The 21,708-nt window shown below is 45.1% G+C and overlaps 1 protein-coding gene across 3 annotated transcripts in view; it reads right to left on the minus strand.

Moving 5' to 3' along the window:
* Positions 1–2,458: 2,458 nt before the first annotated feature.
* Positions 2,459–21,708, minus strand: part of brsk2b (BR serine/threonine kinase 2b) — a 182,750-nt gene continuing 163,500 nt past the window's right edge. The window contains exons 11-19 of one of the 3 annotated variants that reach the window (XM_008281743.1): positions 21,197–21,294; positions 19,399–19,549; positions 13,259–13,319; positions 11,106–11,313; positions 10,898–10,946; positions 9,751–9,874; positions 8,446–8,626; positions 6,369–6,458; positions 2,459–2,481 (exon numbers count right to left, since the gene is read on the minus strand). In XM_008281743.1, coding sequence (XP_008279965.1) covers positions 2,459–2,481; positions 6,369–6,458; positions 8,446–8,626; positions 9,751–9,874; positions 10,898–10,946; positions 11,106–11,313; positions 13,259–13,319; positions 19,399–19,549; positions 21,197–21,294 — 985 coding nt within the window. Of the gene's footprint in view, positions 2,482–2,820; positions 3,042–6,368; positions 6,459–8,445; positions 8,627–9,750; positions 9,875–10,897; positions 10,947–11,105; positions 11,314–13,258; positions 13,320–19,398; positions 19,550–21,196; positions 21,295–21,708 lie in introns of those variants that run through there. The other 2 variants (XM_008281742.1, XM_008281741.1) reach the window with 2 other exon arrangements.

A 21,708-nucleotide genomic window follows, 5' to 3' on the forward strand; every position in this document is an offset into this window, starting at 1 on the left:
ACCCGGAGCAGGTTTGCCCCACACCCCGCCGTACGCAAAGGCCGACAAGCGTAGGGCGAGGACCCGTCCATCGCCGCTTGCGGCTTTAATTTCTATTGGATTCCCTCAGGTCTTCACTTACCCATTCATGTTGCGGCACAAATAAGGAAAACAAACACACCATAACTGAATGAGTTTATTTGTTTCAGCACTGAAGATGCTCACAGTTATGTCATATGGGGATTACATCAGTCAGTTTTGTTCCTGCTCTGTCAAAAGACCCCTCTGGGCCTCAGAATCATTGGATGTCCTTAGTGCTGCTAGCTTCCCATTGTAGAAAACAAAAAAGGAGGGTGAACATCAGGGTATTGCTTTGTGTTTGTAGTACTGGTAACCCCTCCCCGGGTCTCCTCTACCAACAGGTAGTAGACGGATCCCAGACCTCTGAGCCTTCCAGAGAGGGGTACAGAGTAAAGGAAGCATTGTTCAAAAACTTTGTGCACAAGATAAGGAGGAGGAGGAGGAGAAAGGAAAAGGGCCAAGGGGGACAATAAAAAAAGAAGGCCAGAAATAAAAGCAGAGAGGGTGAGAAATAAGGGACAGAGGGAGAGTTTAAACTTTAAAAGGTAGTTTTGTGGAGAGAGAGAATCAATGAAGGCTGAGAGAAGGAGTGAGTTTGGCATGGAACAATAACACTAAAGCCATGCAAAGAAAAGCTCATGTTTGACATGCACACAGCAATACAAGCTAAAAGCATAGAGCAGGAATCCCCAGCATGGTTGAGAAGACAATCAACCCCCACGGTTTGTCTGTCTATTTACAAAGAGAAGAAGCAGATTGGAATCTGTGGCGTCCTTCTCGTCAGGCCTGGCCTACACGCACAATAATATGAAACTGACAAATATCAATAGAAGAGCATATTTCCTCTCCCAAAAGAGGCTAAGTCTACATTCTTAAATTACTGGTAAATCATTTTTTTCTCCCCCCCAAGTTCCCACAAGTTCTCTTTCCCTCGTTGGAGATTTTTCAGGGAACAGAGAATTTGTGGTTAAAGTTCACATAATTCTGTTAAAGTCAGACCAAAGCAAAAGAAAAAAAAAGTTCTTTTTTTTTTTTCTTCTTCAAATGTTGTCCCATTTACGAACACACAAGAGGGTAATAAATAACATTCAACTGACCTAACAGCTTTGTTCATATAAATAGCCAAGTTATAATAAATTAGGAAATCAAAACAGTGAGATGAACAAACATGAATAAATAAGGACAACAATACAAAAATATCCACAATTGCATTTATCACGGTAAAGTTGTTGTTGTTGTTTTTTTTTCTTCTTCTTGTTCCTCTACTCCTACTGCTGGTAAGTGAGACTAGAAGAGAGAGGTATAAATGGAAAAAAAACTCAAAGACAAAGTGCCGCAGATAACAGGGAACAGGAATGTTTGGATCATTATTAGGTCAATTAAACAAAGACATAAATGATCATGTAACAAAAAATACACACAGAAGAATTTAAAATGACAGAATGTGGCAGGCGCAGGTTTACCAACCTGTTCCTATGGTATCTAAACATCGTGTCACAACTAGACATTTCATTGTTTTTTTTTACATAAGAAATGATATCAGTCTGTACAACAGAATAGATCATTCATTTTTAAATACCCACATACCCCCCCGCACGCGTCCCTCCCCCCCAACCCCATACTATCATTTCATCTGCCCCACTTGCCCTGTTCTTCGCGCACCCGGCTCCTCTCTGAAATCACAATTCCAGTCCGTTTTGCAGCAATAGTATTAAGTCTAATAAAGTCAGTATTTCAAACCCAGTTCTTCACAAAGAAAGTACATTAAAAAGCAAACGAATACAATCCAGCAAGCATCCGTGTCGGCTGTTTGGGCTTTCCACAAAACTCCTCTCGCTTCTCTCCTCCTCATGTCTTCTTCTTTTTTTTTTTTCTTTTTTTGTTGATTTTGTTCGTCATTGATAATACATCCCAGAGTTTTCTGTGCATACTGGACCTGTGCATGTATGCATGTGTGTGTTGTTTTTTCTTTGTGTGTAGTGTCTTTTGACAAATGCTTGTTTCCCAATTATCAAATACTCCTTGAAGTCAAAGGAGAAGAAAAAAAAAAACGGGGGGAAGAGGGGGCTGGTTGTTGAAGGTAGTGTGCGATCTCGGTTTATTAGAATGTGTGTGGATGAGTTGTTGGTTGGTGGTGGGGGGAACACTAAAGGATTTTCATCTACTTCTACTGATGGCTGCCGGAGGTGGAGTAGGGGCGCGGAGGAAGATGAAGGTAGAAGTCTGCGTGAAGGATCTGTTTCCATGGTAACCCCCTTTCCCCCCCGCCCGCCCCCCCCCCTCTCTCCAGCGCACCTCTAAAAGCAGTCCTCCGTCAACAAATGTCCGTCTCTCTTGGCACGCTCGAGGAGGGGTGGGGCGGAGGGAGTGGAGCAGGAGAGGAGCAGGAGGAGGGACTTTAATAGGTTTTCTGGATAATTCCTGGTATCAGAAACAAGTCAGGTTAGAAGCAGCAATGGGAGAAAAAAAAACAAAAAAAATCAGAGTAAAAGGCCGGTGGCTATTAGATGGTTGGGGTAGAAGGGTGGTTAATGATGGTGGTGGATGCTGAGGGGTAATGGAAAGGAGGGAGGTGGAGGGACAGAAGTGTGTTTGTAAAATATCACTTTGATTCTCTCAATATATTTCTATCTATATAAAGTCATTTTATACAAAAAAAAGAAGTCCATAAATGATTTTGTTCATCTAGCTATGTACAGGTAGAACACTCTCTCTGTGCCGATACTGGGATGGGCTTCAAAACTACACAGCGGTCTCGGTCTAAGACTCCTCCTGCGTCCCCACAGATGCCACCGACAACTTGGCTCTGTCTCGGCCCGCGGCGGGGTATTTGGTGTCATTATTTTCCGGCTCATGCCTCCGGACGTGCATGGGCGGGGGGCAGTGCTTGGAGGGCGTGCCAGAGGGGTAGGGCACCTGTCCGTTCTTCTCGTCTGAAAAAAGTTGTTTAATTACGTCAAAGAAGTTACTCAATGGGCTGCCTAGGTACACAGACGGGGGGAGAGAAGAGGACAACAAGAGAAACAAAAAGAGAGGGGGAAAGAGAGAGAAGAAAGAGAACAAACAAACTAATGAACAGTGGGGTTCACAGGGCAGAGACGTTGGCTTACATGTAAGACAGAGCAAGCAGAGGCGAGGAGGAGGAGGAGGAGGACGAGGAGGAAGAACGCAGCGAGGATGAGAACTGCTGAAGCCACAAATCATGCTTGTGTCGCAGCGTGAAAACACACAAGTATCCAGTGAATCTACAAACTAGAAGTAAATATAGAAGGACGGATGATAAAAGAGGACAATGAGAAAGCCCTCGAGAAAAATCTGCCCCTGAAGGATGATTAAAAAAAAAGATCAGCGTCTCCACTCCCTGATTGTTCATCGAGTGCACTCAGATGTCATTAAAGCTCTGAAGGGCGACTTGAACCTGATGGAGGCCGTCTGCCTCGTGGCGATAGCGCCGAGCGAGGCGCATGTAACGGAGCAATGTTTGGACTTGAATCTGCCTACAGCCAAGAACCTTTGATCGATATGTTTCTTCGCTTGAGTTCTGCACTCCGTCAAACTATAAAAACCTGGCCCAACACAACAACATGAAACGATGGGCTGCGTCATCGGGTCTTTGAAGTAAAAAAAAACAAAATCTTCCCCACAATCAGGTCAAAATAGTGATGAGTTGCATTAAATGATGCATTAAAATCATAATCTGGAATTGATGTTGTGTGCTGAATAAAAGAGGTAGGAACGCTAAATAATACAGATTTATTATTAATTCCTAAACACTATAGTGTGCTACAGATGTGTGTGTGTGTGTGTGTGTGTGTGTGTGTGTGTGTGTGTGCGCATGCAAATGATCTTCGCCTAAACACACTTTTTCAGCCCTAATGGTCCCACTGCAGGTAAGCAGTACAGTAGGGACACCAAACATGAGAAATGGAGCAAATAAAGAGTCAGTGTTCTTTTTGTTAATGCCACACACACACACACACACACACACACACACACACACTCACACACACACACACACACACAACTCTGGGAACTATCCGTCACAAACAAGAGTCTTTCTGGATACTTGGCAGAACAGCCATTTGCACAATAAAGTCCTGTGGGCTGACAAATGAACAGTGACAACATCAGTAAAAACAGGCCGGGGTGCTGCGGAGACAACAAAAAGCACACACACACACACACACACGGGCTCGCACGCAGACACACACTGGACTGCCGAGCGTCTGCACGTCAGCGTTTAATAAAAAAAACTATGTTGTAAAGTCGGATCTCTTTGCTTGCTTTGCGTAAAACATCCGCCTATCTGCTGCGTGTTCCGCCTGCAGAGGTCTGGAGATTAGAGGAAACTGAATGAGTGATTGTGTTGTTGTTTTTTTTTTTGCCGTTTGTGTGCATGCGGACATTTGTGAATGTGCCACAGTTGGTTTGGACCGCTCCATTATCCAGCTGGAAAACGGCTAACTTCTCCCCGGTCGTCCCTTTTCCTTCCCCACACGTGAACAATTCCACATTTATTCACTTCCTCCACAATTGTGCACACTTTCATTTAACTAAATAACACTCATCCTCCAACTGCATATTTTTTTCCCCCTCAATATACGTGCTACGTTCCTCCAAACTGCATTTATTGTTCCACCTCTCTATTGTCTCCCTAAGCCGGGCTCCCAGGTACTGGTGATTAGGGGACATAATGACCAAGACTTGATTAAGCCTTTTGTTTGATACACATTTGTATGCAAAGCCACTTCTGTTCTTAATTATAGTCGCTGGCTTTTATTCTCTGTGGCCAGGTATAGGTGTGCTAGGTGGGTAGAAGAGGGTGGCATTCAGTTCCTGCAGAGCACATGCTGCTCTGTTGTAGGGCAGTTTGATAGCGATGATAGTGCAAATTCATTTAAGCTGCCCTTCAAAAACACTTTGACTTTTGATATTAAACGCATCGGCTTTGACATCAGATACTCGGCTTAATTGTTTCTGTATCTTCCATTGCTTCAAGTGGTTCTCATAATATACGTAGTGCTCTGAATTGAACCCTCACAATGTCATCCCACCGCAGTCATTAAAACCTAATCTGATGTAATTTATTATAATTTTACCCTTCCCACACCTCAGCCGGTTAATGAGCTCGACAATATAAAAGATCAAAAATAATTGGTAAACTTACTCAGGCACAGCACTGATAACAGACTGTTAAATATCATAACAGCTGTCATGACTGCTGTTCGTCTCCGAGTGCCAACGAGAGCAACGCCGCACAAAAAGACAGCTCGCGTTTGGGAAACGCGGCACGCCGGCGGAGCGCAGGACCGGGACCTGTATCGGTTGAACCTGGATCTGACGTGGGTTATGAGAGAGGAAAGACACAAACACTCAAACACCAGATTACACATGGGACACCATCACCTTCTGGTGTCGTGTCCCCGCCTGACCAGCAGATGGAGCCGTTACGAAGAGAATGGCGACTGAGACGAACACAAACAGAGCAGTGATTCACAAGAGAGAACATGCTAAGAGCCGAAGGGGAGGAGTAGGATCCCTGTTTCTCTGTTCCTTTTTTTCTCTTCATCATCCATTGAGCGAAACAGGATGCAGCCACAGCGAGAGGGGGGACAAGATGGGGTTCGTGTACCTGTCCGGGGGACTCGGTGTCGAAAGGAGGTTCTAAAAACGTCATCACAGGTGGACGGTTGGGTGGAGATCAAGGCCGAGAGGTTTTTCAGTATCTCGGCTTCAGGGGCGCCAAAAGAGACGAGGAGAAAAAAAAAAAAAAACGGGGGACGGGCGTCTTATTCGAGCGAAGGAAGGGCGAGAAAGAGAGGGGGAACGCTTATCAGGTGTGGCGTCGCTGTGTGGCGCAGTGCATTGTGGGGGTGCGTTGAGGTGCAGCGGTGTTGCCATGGTGACAGGCTCCGGCGATCCGTCTTGGAAGTAGGAGTAACAGAATCAGCTTACCCTACCCTCTGCTCTGATCCTCACTGCCAGGGCAACAAGACAACATTTGACCCGCAGTCGGTGCTTAAGAGCAACTCCCACCCCTTGTTCATGGCAGCGGGCATGCAAGAGGAAGCTGTGTGGTTTTTTTTTTTTTCGAGAAGCAGAGAGAGAGTGGCTCGGGGGGGATTTCAAGCGCAGGAGAGAGAAGGGCAGGATTTAGCTCAGCTTCAGCGGTGAGGGTAGTTTATCGGGGAGGGTGGGATGGGCGGATGAGGCGGTAAGGGTTAAGGGTGAAGAGGTTTTTGGAAAAGGTTGGGAATTCTTTTGTTTTTATTTTCTGTTTAAAAAAAAAAAAAGGTGTTCCTACTCACCGGACAGCTGTTGGACTCCAGGCTGGTCGTGTGTGCTTAACAATTGGCTCTGAATCGTCTCCACTACTCGCTTGAAGCGCCGGCTGGGTCCTAAAACACAAGCACACGCAAACACGCGCTCGTAAACGCTGGCGTAATAGAGCTCAGGTATTTTTAGTCGTCGCAGCGGGGGAACACACACAGGTGGAATTAATGATGGCACAGTTCCATTAAGTGTCCCAGCAAGTCTTTGGTAGAGCGCCAGGATCCACAAAAGCAGCACCTCCCCTAAATGGAACACAGCCATCATAAACGCACCTGCCGCCGCTTTTCCACCCACAGCGACGAGTCAAAATGTCTGCTCGGTCGCGTGGAGGCGCGCAGTCGGCGGCGCGAGGACGGGAAAGCGTTTAGAAATATGCAGATGGAACAATCGAGAGAGGGAAGAAGTGGAGGTGAGGAGAGCGGATCGGTACAAGAACTGCAGAAAGTCTGAGATGATAAATGGAGGTCAGAGAGGAGCGCTACTGTGAGCTCCTGCTGCCTACCTGTTATTTGCAGTGTATGGTCAGTGACATGAAGAAGCAGCCTCTATTACACCCCACTCAGCTCAACTGTGCCCCCACTTATGTGTGTGTGTGTGAGAGCGGCAGACTGAAGAGAGCGAGAATCCATGTTTCTGCACAACTAAGCATTCGCACACGATTGCATAGGACGTAATCTTGCATAGCCAGACCTCATTTTGTTACGCTCAGGGAGGTTTTGGGGGGAGGGGGGTTGAAAAAAAAAAAAATCTTATCAAGCACTCAGGATTGCAAGAAGTTTTTAAAAAATTCTCAGGCAGCCATTCTTTTTTGGCAGTGAGCATGAAAACACCCACCTCTGAAAAACAGCACTCGAGGTTCATTTTTGCTGGATATAAACAAAGTTTAATTCTATTAGTTTGAAGTGTGACAGCACTCCAAGTGACGTCTAAGTGGCGCCTTTCCACACTCTTCAAAGTGTGCTTGAGAGCTTGGATTTCCCAAGACCTGTAAAAGCCTAATAGGATGAAAAAAAGCAGCTGAATGCAATTACATAATGCTGCCAGTCTGTTCTCTGACCTGTTGATTCACAGCAGGAAGATGCTGGGTTTCTGTATGATCTATAGATAGCAACAGGGATGTTTGGGGGTTTTCTTTCCCGTTTGCTATTAAGGTGAGAGCATTCTGTTATTCAGATATACTTTTAAGTTCCTCATTGTTTCATTCAGTCTTACCCACGACAGTGACAGAGAGAGTAAAGAAAAATATCCTCAAGATGAAGACAAGTACACAGGGTGACCTCCTGGTAGACTTTAACTAATCCTGTCTCCATGTCAGGGATGAGTTATAATTAAAAATAATTCGGAAAGTTAGCTACTGAGCTACGCTTAAATGGATCCTGCTGCTGTTCGATTGCTGCAGTATTTAATAAACTCAGAGGAAAAACTTCTACAAACAGACTTAACTCCAGCTCCTGCTAACCTTTTATAAATATCAAAAACTAAATCTATTATTGATGTGTTAATCTGACCTGTAAGCTGTCTTCTTATCAGGCAAGTTTCTATTTTATGAGCATTTCGTTGTAATACATGTGACAACGTAGGGCGAGTGAATGAAATGTGTCTTTGGTGCTGCTGTGTGCTGTTTGTGGACCAATAGTGGTGCTAATGTGGGAAAAAAAACCCTTCTCTAAGTTGCTTTAAAGGACTTGAAGGACATCCTTTTGCATTAATGTGACTAAGACCTGTGCTGTGTTGATACAGAAATGTTGCTCGGTCTGATCTAGTAAAGCCTCCCATCTTGACTTTTACAAAAAGTGACCAGTTCAGACATAAAGCTGACACCTTCAGCTGCCGTCAGATGAACAGAAGAGAGCTTCAGTCTGTCGAGAGCACATACATTTCCCTCAGTGATGGTCACTTCTCTCTGTGCTCCAACACATATGTGTCAACTACAGAACTGTCTACACATGCAAATGCAGATATGAGGAAGAACTGGTGACCACACATGCTGGAATAGGAACGACTGGTCCTGAGCAAACAAGTAGATGGATTTACGTCTTGATGTGTGCTGACCTGAGAGCAGGGTGAAGGTGACAGAGTAGATGCCGTTCTCCTTGGTGGCAGCTGTGCTCTCCGTGTAGGTGATGTCCACCTGAAATTTCACCGGCTTCTGGAAGACTGTGGGGCCGGCTGTGGATTTGTACTCTGCTCGGAAACTGGTCTGAGAGATCACACTGTGGCTCAGGCTGGGAATCTGGAGGAAGGGAGGGGAAAAATAAAGAGAAACTCAGAAAAAAGAAGAAAAAAAAAACGGACAAAGAGGCAGAGATAAGAATATAAATAGGTAGCACAAAGACCCAAGTAATGGGATTATACATAGGAAGCAGTGATGCTAAATTTTTCTCCCAAACCTTGCAAATGACAAGGTGAATAAACCCTCATTAAAATACCCTCCACATACTATGAGCCACAGTTGAAGCTCTAAGGAGATTAATGCCTCGGGGAGTAGCCATGCATGCCAGAGAGACTTAAGCTAATGTAATCTTGAGTCATCCAACAACATTGCACTCTCCCCACCTAAAAATGAATTTGTATGCCCGATGAACAGGTGAGCCCTGAAATTGTCACGTTTTGCCATAGTGCTGGAGAGGGTTTGACATTCCATTAATGTGAGTGTGCTGAGAGGTATAATTCCACTGATTCAGGTGCCAATCTCCTGTCTGGAATACCAGCTAGCATAACCCACAGGAGAAAATAGCTACCCTCCAGGGACGAGGGAAACGTATTTGACATTGACCTACACTAGCAGAGTTTGCATTTACTTAGACTTTGTTAAATCTAACTGGGGTGAGGACAGGTTCTGTTCAATTATGTACACTGAATATCAACTACCCTGCCGCCAGTTGATTCTGCAGAGGAACCCGTGGGCGCCGCCTGCAATTCCGCATGCGTTTGTGCACTAATATAAAAACACAACAGACACACAGATGCGATCTACGCCGTCGCTCAGTATCTCGCGCTGCACATCTAGATGTTACAAACGCGCGCGCTCGAAGCACGTCATCGAGGGCAAAGCATCTATATGCTAATGATCAATGCTCTCTGTTGATTTTCTATTGACCTCAAGTGGGTCTGCAGTCACGGAGAAAATAGGAGCACAGAATACAAGCAGTTTACTGAATTGCTACATAAATCAGAAGCATGTTAGCAAACACTCGGAGAGAGCGGTCGCCTCGCCGCATCGGCAGCATCCTCCATCAGACGGCAGACACTCGGGTAGATCTAGTGCTGTGGCAGAGGGGGGCAAAGAGCATGTAGGAGAAGGAAGAGAGAGAGGGCAAAAGGAAAAGGAATTAAGCAACAAAGTGGTGTGCATACCGACAGAAAGGCTTGAACGATGTCGGCCTTGATGGAGCTGAGAGGCTTGTCTTTGATGACGATGAAGATCTGCTCCTCTTTTTCCAGGTTGATGAAGTTACCAAACCAGGATTTTTTGGCAAGTCTGTAAGAGAAAACAAGAAGAAGGTTTACATCCTGTTATACCGCATGAGCCTAATTTTAACCCTTTTTGCTCATCCATCCATCTATCCATCCAGAAAAAAAATAAAAACAGGTGAAGATCTCCCTCCCCTCCACAGCTCTGGGGGGAACTGAGAGGATACCTCGGAGGGAAATGAGCTAAAACTATGCAGAGGAGGAAAGTTTTGCGTGTTCTGTGCAGCCATGTTTGAATAAAATGGATGTATGCATATGAGCGTATGTGAGATTGAGTGAGGGAGTGAGATAATCGAGCCTCTCTGTGAACAGAACTGCGAGACCAGAAGGAGCAGAGGTAGATGAATTCACCGCTGGCTTCAGCCCAGGTGCACCTCCGACCACTAATAAGCCATATGGTTGCCTGTTTTCCGGCATATTAACAGTAGATTTAATATATAATATTAGATTCAAACTTAACCACCCCCCATAACCGTATATAAACACCTATTTAAATATGAATATAGCGTTACATAGTGTTTTAATTTCTGCAGCAACATAAAGGGATGCACTGTTCTGCAATAAGAAGCCGCTTACAGCTGTTAAAGCGACTGCGAGTGTGTGTGTGTGATGCGGGGCCAGCGAGGGGAAGGTGCTTTCTGGTAAACTCTCCAACTCCTATCAGCCAGGACATTCTTCCCAGCCAGGTGGAAATGACCAAGCCAGACAGCAGCCAGCCAACCAAACAGGCATATCTAGGCCAACCCTGAGTTATCAAGCCCATGGGAGCTCAGCAACATCACACAGGCTGCCTTCCCTCCCTCATAACCCACTCACTACCTCCTGCTACAGTTGCTGCTTCTCCAACCCAGACCAGACCCGGGGTCATTACAGGGAGCTCAGCAGGTAAAAATCAAACATTCATGGATGTTACACTTTCCAAAACATCATGCTATCGAGAGCGAGCCTGTTTGAGTCGGTGACTGAGGGGCTGACAGGCTATGCATAGTTATGATAGTGGAAAAAAAAAAAAGAGGCAGCATCTACTTACTCTGGGGAAGACTCTGGTGTGAGGCTGGACATCTCCTCTTGTGTAGGAACTGTGGAGGCAGGGTCCAAGTTCAGACAAATGTCAAAGATTCAGAGAAAGTCACACTAGAGAGTAGAGTCAGGTTAAAAAAAATATGCAATAAATTACAAGTTTGCAAAGTTATTCCGGGCTTCCCACGGAGATCTTACATAAGCGACGATGACAGTACCTTGGAGTTTCCTGCGGTGGAAGCGTGGCGAGCCCAGGAAGCTGTTCTTGATGGAGTTGAGGCGCGTCCTCCAAGGCATGCCTCCGATGGAGGGGCTCGGGGGCGGCGTCGGGGTGGGCGTCCCAGCCGGGCTGTCCTTTGGAGTGTGCACTGGGGTGCCCTTTGGGGTGGGGAGGGGGCTGCCTCGAGGGGAGGGGTGAGGGGTAACCTGTATGAGGGGGATAGATTTGGGCGGGTGGTCAGTAAAAGGAGAGGGGACCGACGCCACGGGGTGGAAGTGGTGCAGCCGGATGGGCGACAGGGGCACCGCCGGGCTGAAGGGCACAGAGAGTTGGGGGTTGGCAGCGTAGTGGCAGCGCCGCACCTGGGGACTGTTTGGGATGGGAGCGCTGGTGACGGACGAGGAGAAGGGGGAGGCCGGGGTGGATGGGGAAGTAGGGGTCGGAGGCACGGAGGCAGAGGGCGGCTGCGGCGGAAGCTGGCAGGGAGTGGAGGGCTCCGATTTGGCTGCAGATTCTGGATCGGGGGAGGTTTCGGGGAGCGGGTTCGATCGCGTGGCTTGGAGAGGCTTGGGGACAACTTTGGGCTTGGCGGGGAGCGTCTGCGTCTTGTTGAGAGCTTCCGGTATGGGCTCGCTGTTGGGAGCGAGCGAGTTGGGGGTGGAGATACGCGGGCCGGTGCGACTGGCAATGGGCTCGGGGGACGGACAGGGGCTGGAGTTGGGGGACTGGGACAAGTCTGGAGACTGAGGCGGTACACAGAACTTTCTGACAGGCTGGATTTAAAGGACACGGTGGGAGGACAACACAGCCAAGAGCAAGAGCCAGTGGTGGAGGGAAAGAAAAGAAAACAAAGGAGAGAAAAAAAAAAAGAACCACAACACATTGGGGACCCATGCAAGCACACAAACACATAGATAAAGCAAGGTGGGAAAAAAAAGAAGTGGTAGAACAAACAAGCACACAGCCAGAGGTAGAAGCAGCCAAAGAATATAAAGGCAGGTGGGAAGTGTATGTACACAGGAATGATGGAGGAATTGTTAAAAGAAAAGAAAAAAAGAAACAGACCATTCAGTGAGTCATGCTGAAACAAAAGTGAAGTAGGAACAACAGCAAGCAATGCACACAATTTCAAATAAAAGGTCCACACTAGACACAAAGAAAGACGGATTGTGTGAAACGTACAGGGCTCTGTTAGCAGAGAAAAACAAGACAGACGTGAGAGACACAAGGCCAGCTGTGAAGACAATTTGGGCTGCCTCAATGACACGAGGAAGGTGGTATCTCTGCTGTGAAATTTCTGGTTTCCTGATAGGTTTTATTGATCTGTTTGATTTGTAACGGTGAATTTGCAGTCACAGTGGTTCTGCCTTGGACATTCTCCTCCTCCTCCTCCCCTCCTGCCTTCTTTTTTTCCAGAAACTAAGTCTCAGAAAATAACCCCACACAGAGCCTCTTGCTGAGAGCACAATCCAGGCTTTAGGGTAGGTCTGAGAAATCAATTTCCCTTTCAAATCAGCCCGAGAGAACCTGTGTGGTGCGAGGAGCTCGTCTTAGGATCCTGGCTAATCTCGAGCCTTCTCAGGTTAGTCAGCTGGAAAAGTTTACTACAAGCTCCACGGCTCTGAGCAAGGAAAGTGGGATTTTCTGAAGCATTCCCTGAGCTGGATTTCCACAGAGCTCAGGCCAACGGAAAACAGAGAGAGAGGGATAATAGGTGGAGAGGAATAGAGAGAGAAGAGGCTTTGTGGGAGGGAGAAAGTTTTGCCGTGCTGTCGTGTCCCCCCGTGAGCGTTTTACTTGGAGTTAGAGGAAACATCTGAACTATATGGACACACAGAAGACTCCTGCAGAGCCTGATGCAACACAGGATATGAGGAGCTCATCATAGCGGATCCCTGCTTCCTCGAAAGGTAGATAAGAACTTAGGGAGCTGATAAATATACTGTTTGCTTGTATGACAATAAAATGGAAGGGCAGAACATTATTGCAGAGAGATGCAGCGATGCTATACGTCCATGTCATGCAGCTTTTTTTCCACATAAACAGCAATAAGATGGGATCAGCAGCAGTTAGATGGACTTTTTTCCTGGAGGAAACTTGGTTAAAGAGGTGTGCTGCATGCATTGTTTTACCAGGAGGCTTGTGACTTACCCGTGGGCTGCTGAGGGGGCTGGTGGAGAGGCCAGAGGAGGCTCCACTGATAGACCGCGACCTGTGGCACCAACACAAAAGGGGTTTGTGGGATTAATATGAGACTTTCACATGTTTCGGTAGAGGTGAGAGCTCGGCTACGTGTTGCACATCGCTCGGAAAGCACTCAAGCACACGGTGCTATCACACATAGGTCGCTATCAAGCAGCAACGACAACAACACAACAGCCACTCGCACGCCAGAGTAAATGCGCTACGACTCGACAGCACACATTGACTCCCGGCAATTAGTCTCGCTCCATTTAGGCTCAAACTTCCGTTTGAGAGATATAGTTTGCTAATAAACCAGACGTGTTGACTTTTTTAAGCCTTTAGGCCCTCGGAAATGCCTCGAGAGGCACGACGAAGGGGGGGACATTTGGTTGAGCGCCATTTGTCATGTTTGTCTTTTCCCTCGCAGATGCCGTCAATAACCCCTATGAGCGGAGTCCTGCTCAGAAATGAACAATCACAGCGCAATCTGTCTCCATCAAGCACACGCGCACGCCAGCACACACGCAAACACACAAAAGCAACGCCTGTCAACACTTGGAAACACCAGCTGCTCACTGTCACAACACTGTTCCTTTTTGTCATTCAATCTAATAATACCCCTCCTCCTTCACTCTGCCTCTCTTCCTCTCTCCACGTCAGCTCTGATGTGAACATGTGGCGTCGACTACAGATCCTTTGTCTCTACTCGAAAAGATGAAGACATAAAACCTATGACTGTCTTTTTCAACTTGCCCGGTTGAAGAGAAAGACCTTGAGGACTGATGTGAGGGGAGAATGAGGGAGAAGACAGAGGAATGTGGGAGGGATGGATGGAAGAACGAGGCTGGAATAATGGAGACTTATGGTCGTTCCTTGAAGCAATCACAACCAGCATCCAAACTAAACATGATTAGATTTCTTATTCTGGTTGAGTCACTTTAATTTACAAAAAAAAAGAAAGCCTGACACTCAAAATCTCAATCCTGAGAGTCACAAACAGAGCAGAAGAAGCAACACAAACAGCTACCATGAGACACACAGAGAGAGAAATTTAGAAACTCCCACTGCCAATATATTTTTGGAAGTCTCCCACTGCCCCTTGCATGAGTGTATTTATTGCACACAGTCATACACACATGAGTAGGCGATGCTGAGACCGCGTTGGCTGTGATTTCTTGTTTCAGGCAGCAGCTGACCAGACAGTTGCCATCATTTACATTTAAGTCCTGCAGTCCGCCGAGACGTGCCCACGGCTGCTCACTACAGCACTTGTGCACCCGCGGCCAATTGAACTTTATCTAAACACGGCCAAAACGCGACGTTCTCCGGCCACTGGGAGCATATTGTTGGAGGCGCGCTGCATCTGTTAGTGTTGGACCAGCAGGTCTATAAAGCTAATGTTACAGATGGTTGTGCTGTACAGTAATGGGCTGTCAGAGGCTCACCCCTTGCTTCAGAGAGACGATGAATTATTGTTGTGTGCTTAATTTATAGTGAACGGCGCACGACTGGGGAATCGTTTATCATCTAGCGTGGAAACCAAGAAGCCACATTATTAAATCAGCACCAGAGGAGATGCTGGACCCACCGAGCCATGCTGCGGTTATGTGCTCGGCTTTAAAGCGACGTTCAGGTGAACACAAACATCCTGGTAATAACGGGAGGTTTGGAGCATTCTGGTTATGATGCTGCACATCCTGGTGTGAACAGACTGGATCTGGTTTACCTGCAGTACTCAGAAACTCAGATACTGTGACATCTAAACACTTAAAACTCACTCACTGTCAAGAGTTTGTGGATTATCCAGAACAACAGGGACATAAAAAGGACACTGTTCCTGGAAAAACTCTTTGTTTTATGAATACTGGTAGTGGAATGAAACTTCTTTAAGTACAATTTTAGGTTAATTAAAGTCAAATACACTTAAATATTTCATTTTTATTCTACTTTTCCCCCACTACATTCTAGAAGAAATTGCTGTACTTTTCACTTATGTACATATATTATAGAGCATATGCAACATACAGAAGTATTAATAAAATAAACCAGCTCCACCTCTACTGGCTGCAAAATTAGCACTGTTACTACAAATACACAACTTGTTGCTAAATGCAGGATTTATACTTGAAACTGTTTTGCTTTTTTCTATTACTGCAACCTTTACTATGATCTAGATCAGTGGTTCTCAAACTGGGGGTCGGGACACCCATGGGGGTCCCAAGATAATTTCAGAGGGTCGCCAGATCATTTAAAAAAAAAAAACAAATAAAATAAAAATAAAGCCTTAAAATAAATGCCAAAATTAAAAGTATATACTTCTTCCCACTCCTTTTTTTAAAGTTTCTTATAATTTGATTATGCAACATTATTTTTCTTTTTTAAAATTAGTTTCTGTTTTTTTTATATCTTTTTTTCCCTTTTATTTGTTCAAAATAAATTCAATTCATTCATTCATTCAAAAGAAAATTAACGTGTTAATGTAAAGAGATTAATCTGTGGAACTAGCACAATAATTTTTAATGCATTAATGCATGAACAACAAAGTTATTACTCGTGATATATCAAAAATTTCATTTGCAGGGTCACGAACACAAACTTATGTTATCTTGGGGGTCGTGGCTCAAAAAGTTTGAGAACCACTTATCTGGAGCACCACTGGTTAGTGCCACAAACTAAATTCCATTCATCATAAATGAACATCAAAACCTAAGTCAAAGTAATTACTTCCCGTCACAAGAAAACGGGCAAAATATTAGTTGTTTTTTTCTTACTGGGTACCTATTACAGTCTTTCTATTATCCGCTATTTCTCAATTCCCATAAGCCTGTTTTGGAACGGGCCTCGTGTCCTCAGTGTGTGACCACCGGCTGTGTCAGAGACCCATCCAAAGCACCTGTGGGGAACTAATGTTGGGCTGTGGAGGATGGAACAAGTACAACAGATTCTGGGGGTGAGGGCATGGACCGAAATGAAACAAAACCCAAGCAAAACCAAACGGATGATGCCAGGAGTCAAACAGCAAACGAACCACGCTGCCAAATGCAAAAAAAAACACAATGCTACTGTTCAGCTCGTATGATTTAATGTAGAGTTCTCCTTTTTCTCCCTCCTCTATATTGACTTTGTCCTACAGATACAGTTCCTCCACTGCATAGAGTGGATATTCATATAAATCAACATACTGTTAAAATTCATTTCCTACTTTAAGCCCTGACAGCTCCCCAAGGACTCCATGCATTACTATTCACAGCTCAGCGCCTCAAATATCTAAATGCGGGAAGACCCCCGCAGTTTCTGCTGTAGAGATCGGTGTTAAAGGTGTTTTATTTGTGCTTATTTCAGCCTCTTAAATAAATTAGTGTCAATAATTAGCAGGAGACCCCGACTTATTAAGACTGCTGCGACTACTCCACATTCAAACTGCACGAAGCAACTAGAGCAGATCTGCAAAAAGGAAAAAGAAAAGGAAAAAAAAAAATCAATTGATATTCTCTTCTCCACACTGCAGCACTTTTCCATATTTCATTTACATATCATTAACCTCCCTTCATTTCTCCTGGCATGTTGTTAAGATTTAAAATTAAATCAGTGGGATTTCTCGTGCTTTCAGTTTAACTTTAAATGTCTTTCTAAGATACGTTTGGGTGTATAAAGATTGAAACGGGAATCCGCACGAGAATTTCTCCTACGAGCGTTACCGTGCAACGCGGCCAGCGCAGCCGGCGTTTATCCCAAATCTATTCAATTATACTTCACAGGAGCAGTCAAATCACCAATCATGTGTATGAAAATGAAGCTGCTCGGGACGTAACTGCTTACGTGAGATATGTGAGGCGGGAAACGCTGGCTAAGGATTGACATTCAGACATTTTTGGTTATGTAATTTTAGATAAAAACCGTCCCGTCCTCTCTCTCTCTTTGGAAATGTATCCTGTCAAAACACATGTTTCAAAGTCAGTCCTCTCCCTGACACCCTCTGATCTCAAGTTCTATGAATCTTCTGTGCTGTCGACAAAAGTTTAGCTGTTGGGGAAAGATAAGGTTAGGTTCAGAGGGAGTCAGTCAAAAATTTTTGGACGTTATTCCGCAACCGATTTGCTTCCCCGACGCCGTCATCCACACACACACACACACACACACACACACATCGGCACGCACAAAGAGAGATCAAACAAAGCGGAGATGCGATAGAAAAGTTACAAAAACACACCAAAACCCAGACTTTGTTACGACACATCTTTTTCCTCCTCCCGCCCTCCGACTGATCTGATGGAGGCTCGTGAATGGCGGTAGGGGAGGAGAAAGAGACGTATATATAGCGGGAGTGAGAGATTTGATTTGATTTGGAGGTAGAGGGGCTGCGGTGTAGTAGGCCTCCCCACCTCCAATCCACCACAGCTGCTGATAGGAAGCCAGACAGAGAGAGAGAGAGGAAAAAAAAAAAAACTAGCAGCATTTCCCACATTAGCATAGCAATTCCATACTAACAGAGGGGGGTGTTGGGGATTGAAGGTCAGCAGCACACAAGGGAAAGAGAGAGAGAGAGGTGGTTTAGAAGCATAGAGAGGAGAAATTTAGGATGGAGGGGTGAGAGTAAACACACTGATCGAAAGTAGAAGAAAGATGCAGGGGAGCTTCTTTTTAGAAATGTAGGATTCAGGTCTTATTTCATCTGGTCCGCTCCTGTTTTCTGTCCATGCATCATTAGGAGCTTTTTTTTTCAATGTTTAATAAAGTCGTTGCAAACTGACCTGTTTTGGGATTCCGGGCACGAAAGAATCAGTTGAGTCGGAGTGAAGGGCAGAAGAAGGCAGCTTATAAACTAACGCAAACCTTTAAATAAAGAAGAGATAAGACTTCGATCGCCTGAAGGGATGAAGGAGCGGAGTGGAGGCGATGAAACACCAGAAGATGAATCTTAAACTGGAATTCAGACGCACCAGAGGACAGACGGAATTAAGGAGAAGTGTTTAGAGGTGGGAGCTCTTGAAACGGATTTAAAACTTCTTCCCTCGGTGAAATGAAGTGAGAAATAAATTCTTGATATTTTGTTGTTGGCAAAAGCACTACGGGGAGAAGTTATTAACGCGTTGGATGAATATTCAAGTTTACGACTATATATTTTTATCTATATAATATATGCACCCTCTGCCTCTCTGCGTTTATGTCCCATACCTCTGAAAGCTTTTTCCGGCACTCTGCCAATCTGACTATCATTAGGCAGATCAGGTTATCACCCCCCCCTCAGATTCAATCTTCCCCGCTGTCACAAATGTCACTGCCTCTGAGCAGAAATGTGTGGCGCGATGATATATCGGTTGTTGAAATAAGATGAGGAAAAAGATTTTAAATCAGTCCGCTGTGCCTTGTGGGGGTGTGGTTCTGGCTTGACTTCTAAAATAGAGAAATTGGGGAGGAGGGGGGGAAATGTTCTGCATCTGGGAGGAAGTGGGACACAGTATGGGAGAACTGATTATCAATGCATTCACATTATAAAAAAAAAAAAAGATAATTGAGCGAACGCCGGAAACGGGTGGGGGTGTAGATATTAAGGCTCTGAATTGCAAATGCGCAGTCCTCCTCAGTTTCAGAATGAAGTTAATTAAAAGAGCGAAGAGAAACTTTAGGAGCTGTTGACTCTATTGGCCGAGCTACTTTCATATTTTTTTTTATTCTCACAGATAAGGTATGCGGCTAATTAAAACAGACCTGTGAAGTAACGGCAAGCTCCCCGTGTGTTCTTCATTTAGAAAGCGCCGCTGCATCTTTTTTCGAGACATGGAGAGAGAGAGAGCGAGAGGGGAGGAGGAAAGCGTGATTGGCAGATGAATACCTTTCTTCTTTGCTGCATTTTGTACTGGCGTCAGGAATATCCAAGCTTTTACTGTATACTGATTTACTACAGTGAGACAGGAGACAAAGCGAGCAGAGAGTCAGTCTCTGTTTGTGTTTGTCCACCATGATGCAGCCTGCTGTCAGAGAATCCAGACTCATTGTCAGACCTGCTGAGGCGCCGGCGGGCTGCGAGATCCTCCACACACACACAAGTCTGTCTCCAAAAAAACTATTGATTTCTAAAGCTTTCTTCTTTTCACCTCCATGCGTACCTTTGTCCGTGCTGCGTCATGTCGATGGCCCTCCTGGCCGGCACCGGCGAGCCTCCGTCCGTGACACTGAGGACCTCCATGGACTTCCTCTCCGGTCTCCTCTTGCCGTGACGGTTCAACATGGGGGAATCCACCCGCTTCCTCGGCGGATCTGCGATCGATTCGGAGCAGAGACACAAAAGCACCTGACATATCTGCATATTGCTGCATGCGTTACCGCTGTTCTGTCATCGCTGTGCATATGCGCGAGTGTCTGAGCGATGCTTAGCGCCGATCACATTGACATTTTAACTAATAGTGAATAAGTAATGGTTTCCTCCCAGACCTTGAACTAATGGCCACTGTATTGACTGTATCACATTCACTGAAGGGGGAGTCTATTCATCAAAATGTCGGTATCTTACAGCACACACACACACACACACACACACACACACATTTGCACATAATGCTCCTCTTCTTGTTGCAGCACTCTTGTCAGAAAATAACCCTGGCACAAGTCTGAGCGCAGCGTCTTCGTCTCTGCTCACATTTTTCTGTGGGTGGAAAATCTGCGCCGTGGTTGTGCAAATGGTATCTTTTCTTTTTTTTTTTTTTGATGAGTTAATATCTGAACTGAAGCAGTTGGAGGTGACAGTTTTTCAAAAAAAAAGAAAAATCTCTGGCCTATTGATGCCTTCTATTTCTGCTACTATATTTCATTGAGAAGCTTATTTATTTTCAATAAACAGAAAGCTTTTTTTTTCTTTATCTACTTGAGAGCCCATCCACCGCTTCTGGAGCTGATCCAATTTCTTCTGAAGGAGGAAAACACTGCTGAATGGTTCAGACGCGAGGAGCTTTCGTGAGTTAACTTCGTCAAGCACTTATTACTTAGAATGGTTTGTTTTGCTGGTATAAACAGCTGCCCGTGACTGGATAGAGTGTCATTAACACTTAAACACACCGGTTAGACGGCGGTTTTACTTCTGTGTGCCATACACTGTAAACTGATTTCACGACTTTTTCCCCTCATTATATGACATTCTTTATCTGCACTTGCAAGGTGGAGCAGTGGTTAGCATCGTTTCCTTGCAGCTAGAAGGTCGCCGGTTCGCATCCCGGTGAGGACACCCAGGATCTTTCTGCATGGAGTCTCCATGTTCGTGGGTTCTCTCTGCGTTCTCCGGCTTGGTCCAGAAACATGTTGAGGTTAATTGGTGATTCTAAATTGTCTGTAGGTGTGAATGTGAGTGTTCTTGGTTGTCTGTCTCTAAGTGTAGCCTTGTGATAGACTGGTGACCTGTCCAGGTGAACCTGCCTTCACCCTGAGTCAGCTGGGATAGACTCCAGCCCCCCATGACCCTGGTGAGGATTAAGCGGTGTATAGACAACACTGGTCTACACCCATTTTGGTGTCAACGTTTTTTGAGCTGATTTTGGACAATTGCAACGTGCTGAATCCAAATATCACATCGGTTTTGCTTGAAACATGCAATTTACCTTTACAAATGTTTCCGCTCATCAACTTTTGGATCATTTAGCTTATGGAAAGGATTAGAAAATGAAATCTTTCCACTAAAATCCGATTTCATATGAGAAATACTAAAATAAGTCGATTGCTAATGTCAAAAAACGTAATCGAATTCGACTTTTAAAAATTGAGTTGGCATAAAAACCTGACCTGATACAGAAAACCAAATGTCATTTTTGGATTCAGCGTTGCAAAAATGTCCTAAATCAGTTAAAAAATATGTTTTTGTAACCCAGTGTAATGGATGGATGGATGGATCTGCACGTGTCTCGTTCCAGGTCTCACCAATCTCATTGCGAGGGGGAAGGTTCTGGTCCTCCTGACTGGGGTACCTCTCTTTACGGTCCAATAAGAGAAAGTAGATCATCTTCTCCTGGTTGTCGCTGCAAACATGGTGGAATAAAAAAAAACACTAGTGAGACATTTGGAGAACCGTGTGTGTGATCAGATCACTAAAATAAGTACGAAAAAATACATTAAATTGCAAAAACTCCCTCATTATGATCGATGTCATTTAATCTTTTTTTTTCCCGTGAAACAGCTGATAAATAGCTCTCATCATTAAAACAAACTTTTACAGACCATTAAGCCGTCGTATAATCTTATGCGTATATTTTTTAGGATACGGCCCGTTTTTACGTAGAGTAAGTTTATGAAAGTATCAAAACATTATGAGTTTGACCTTTTCTCTCTCTCTCTCTCTCAGTAAATCAGGAAACCTAATATCTTTAGCCCGGAGGCCAACGCTCTGTATGCAAAACGCCCAGGGATTGGCCCTCCATAATAAAGACAGATTG

Source organism: Stegastes partitus, unplaced genomic scaffold, assembly GCF_000690725.1.
Source record: "Stegastes partitus isolate 25-593 unplaced genomic scaffold, Stegastes_partitus-1.0.2 Scaffold243, whole genome shotgun sequence".
In the NCBI taxonomy this organism is placed as follows: Eukaryota; Metazoa; Chordata; class Actinopteri; family Pomacentridae; genus Stegastes; species Stegastes partitus.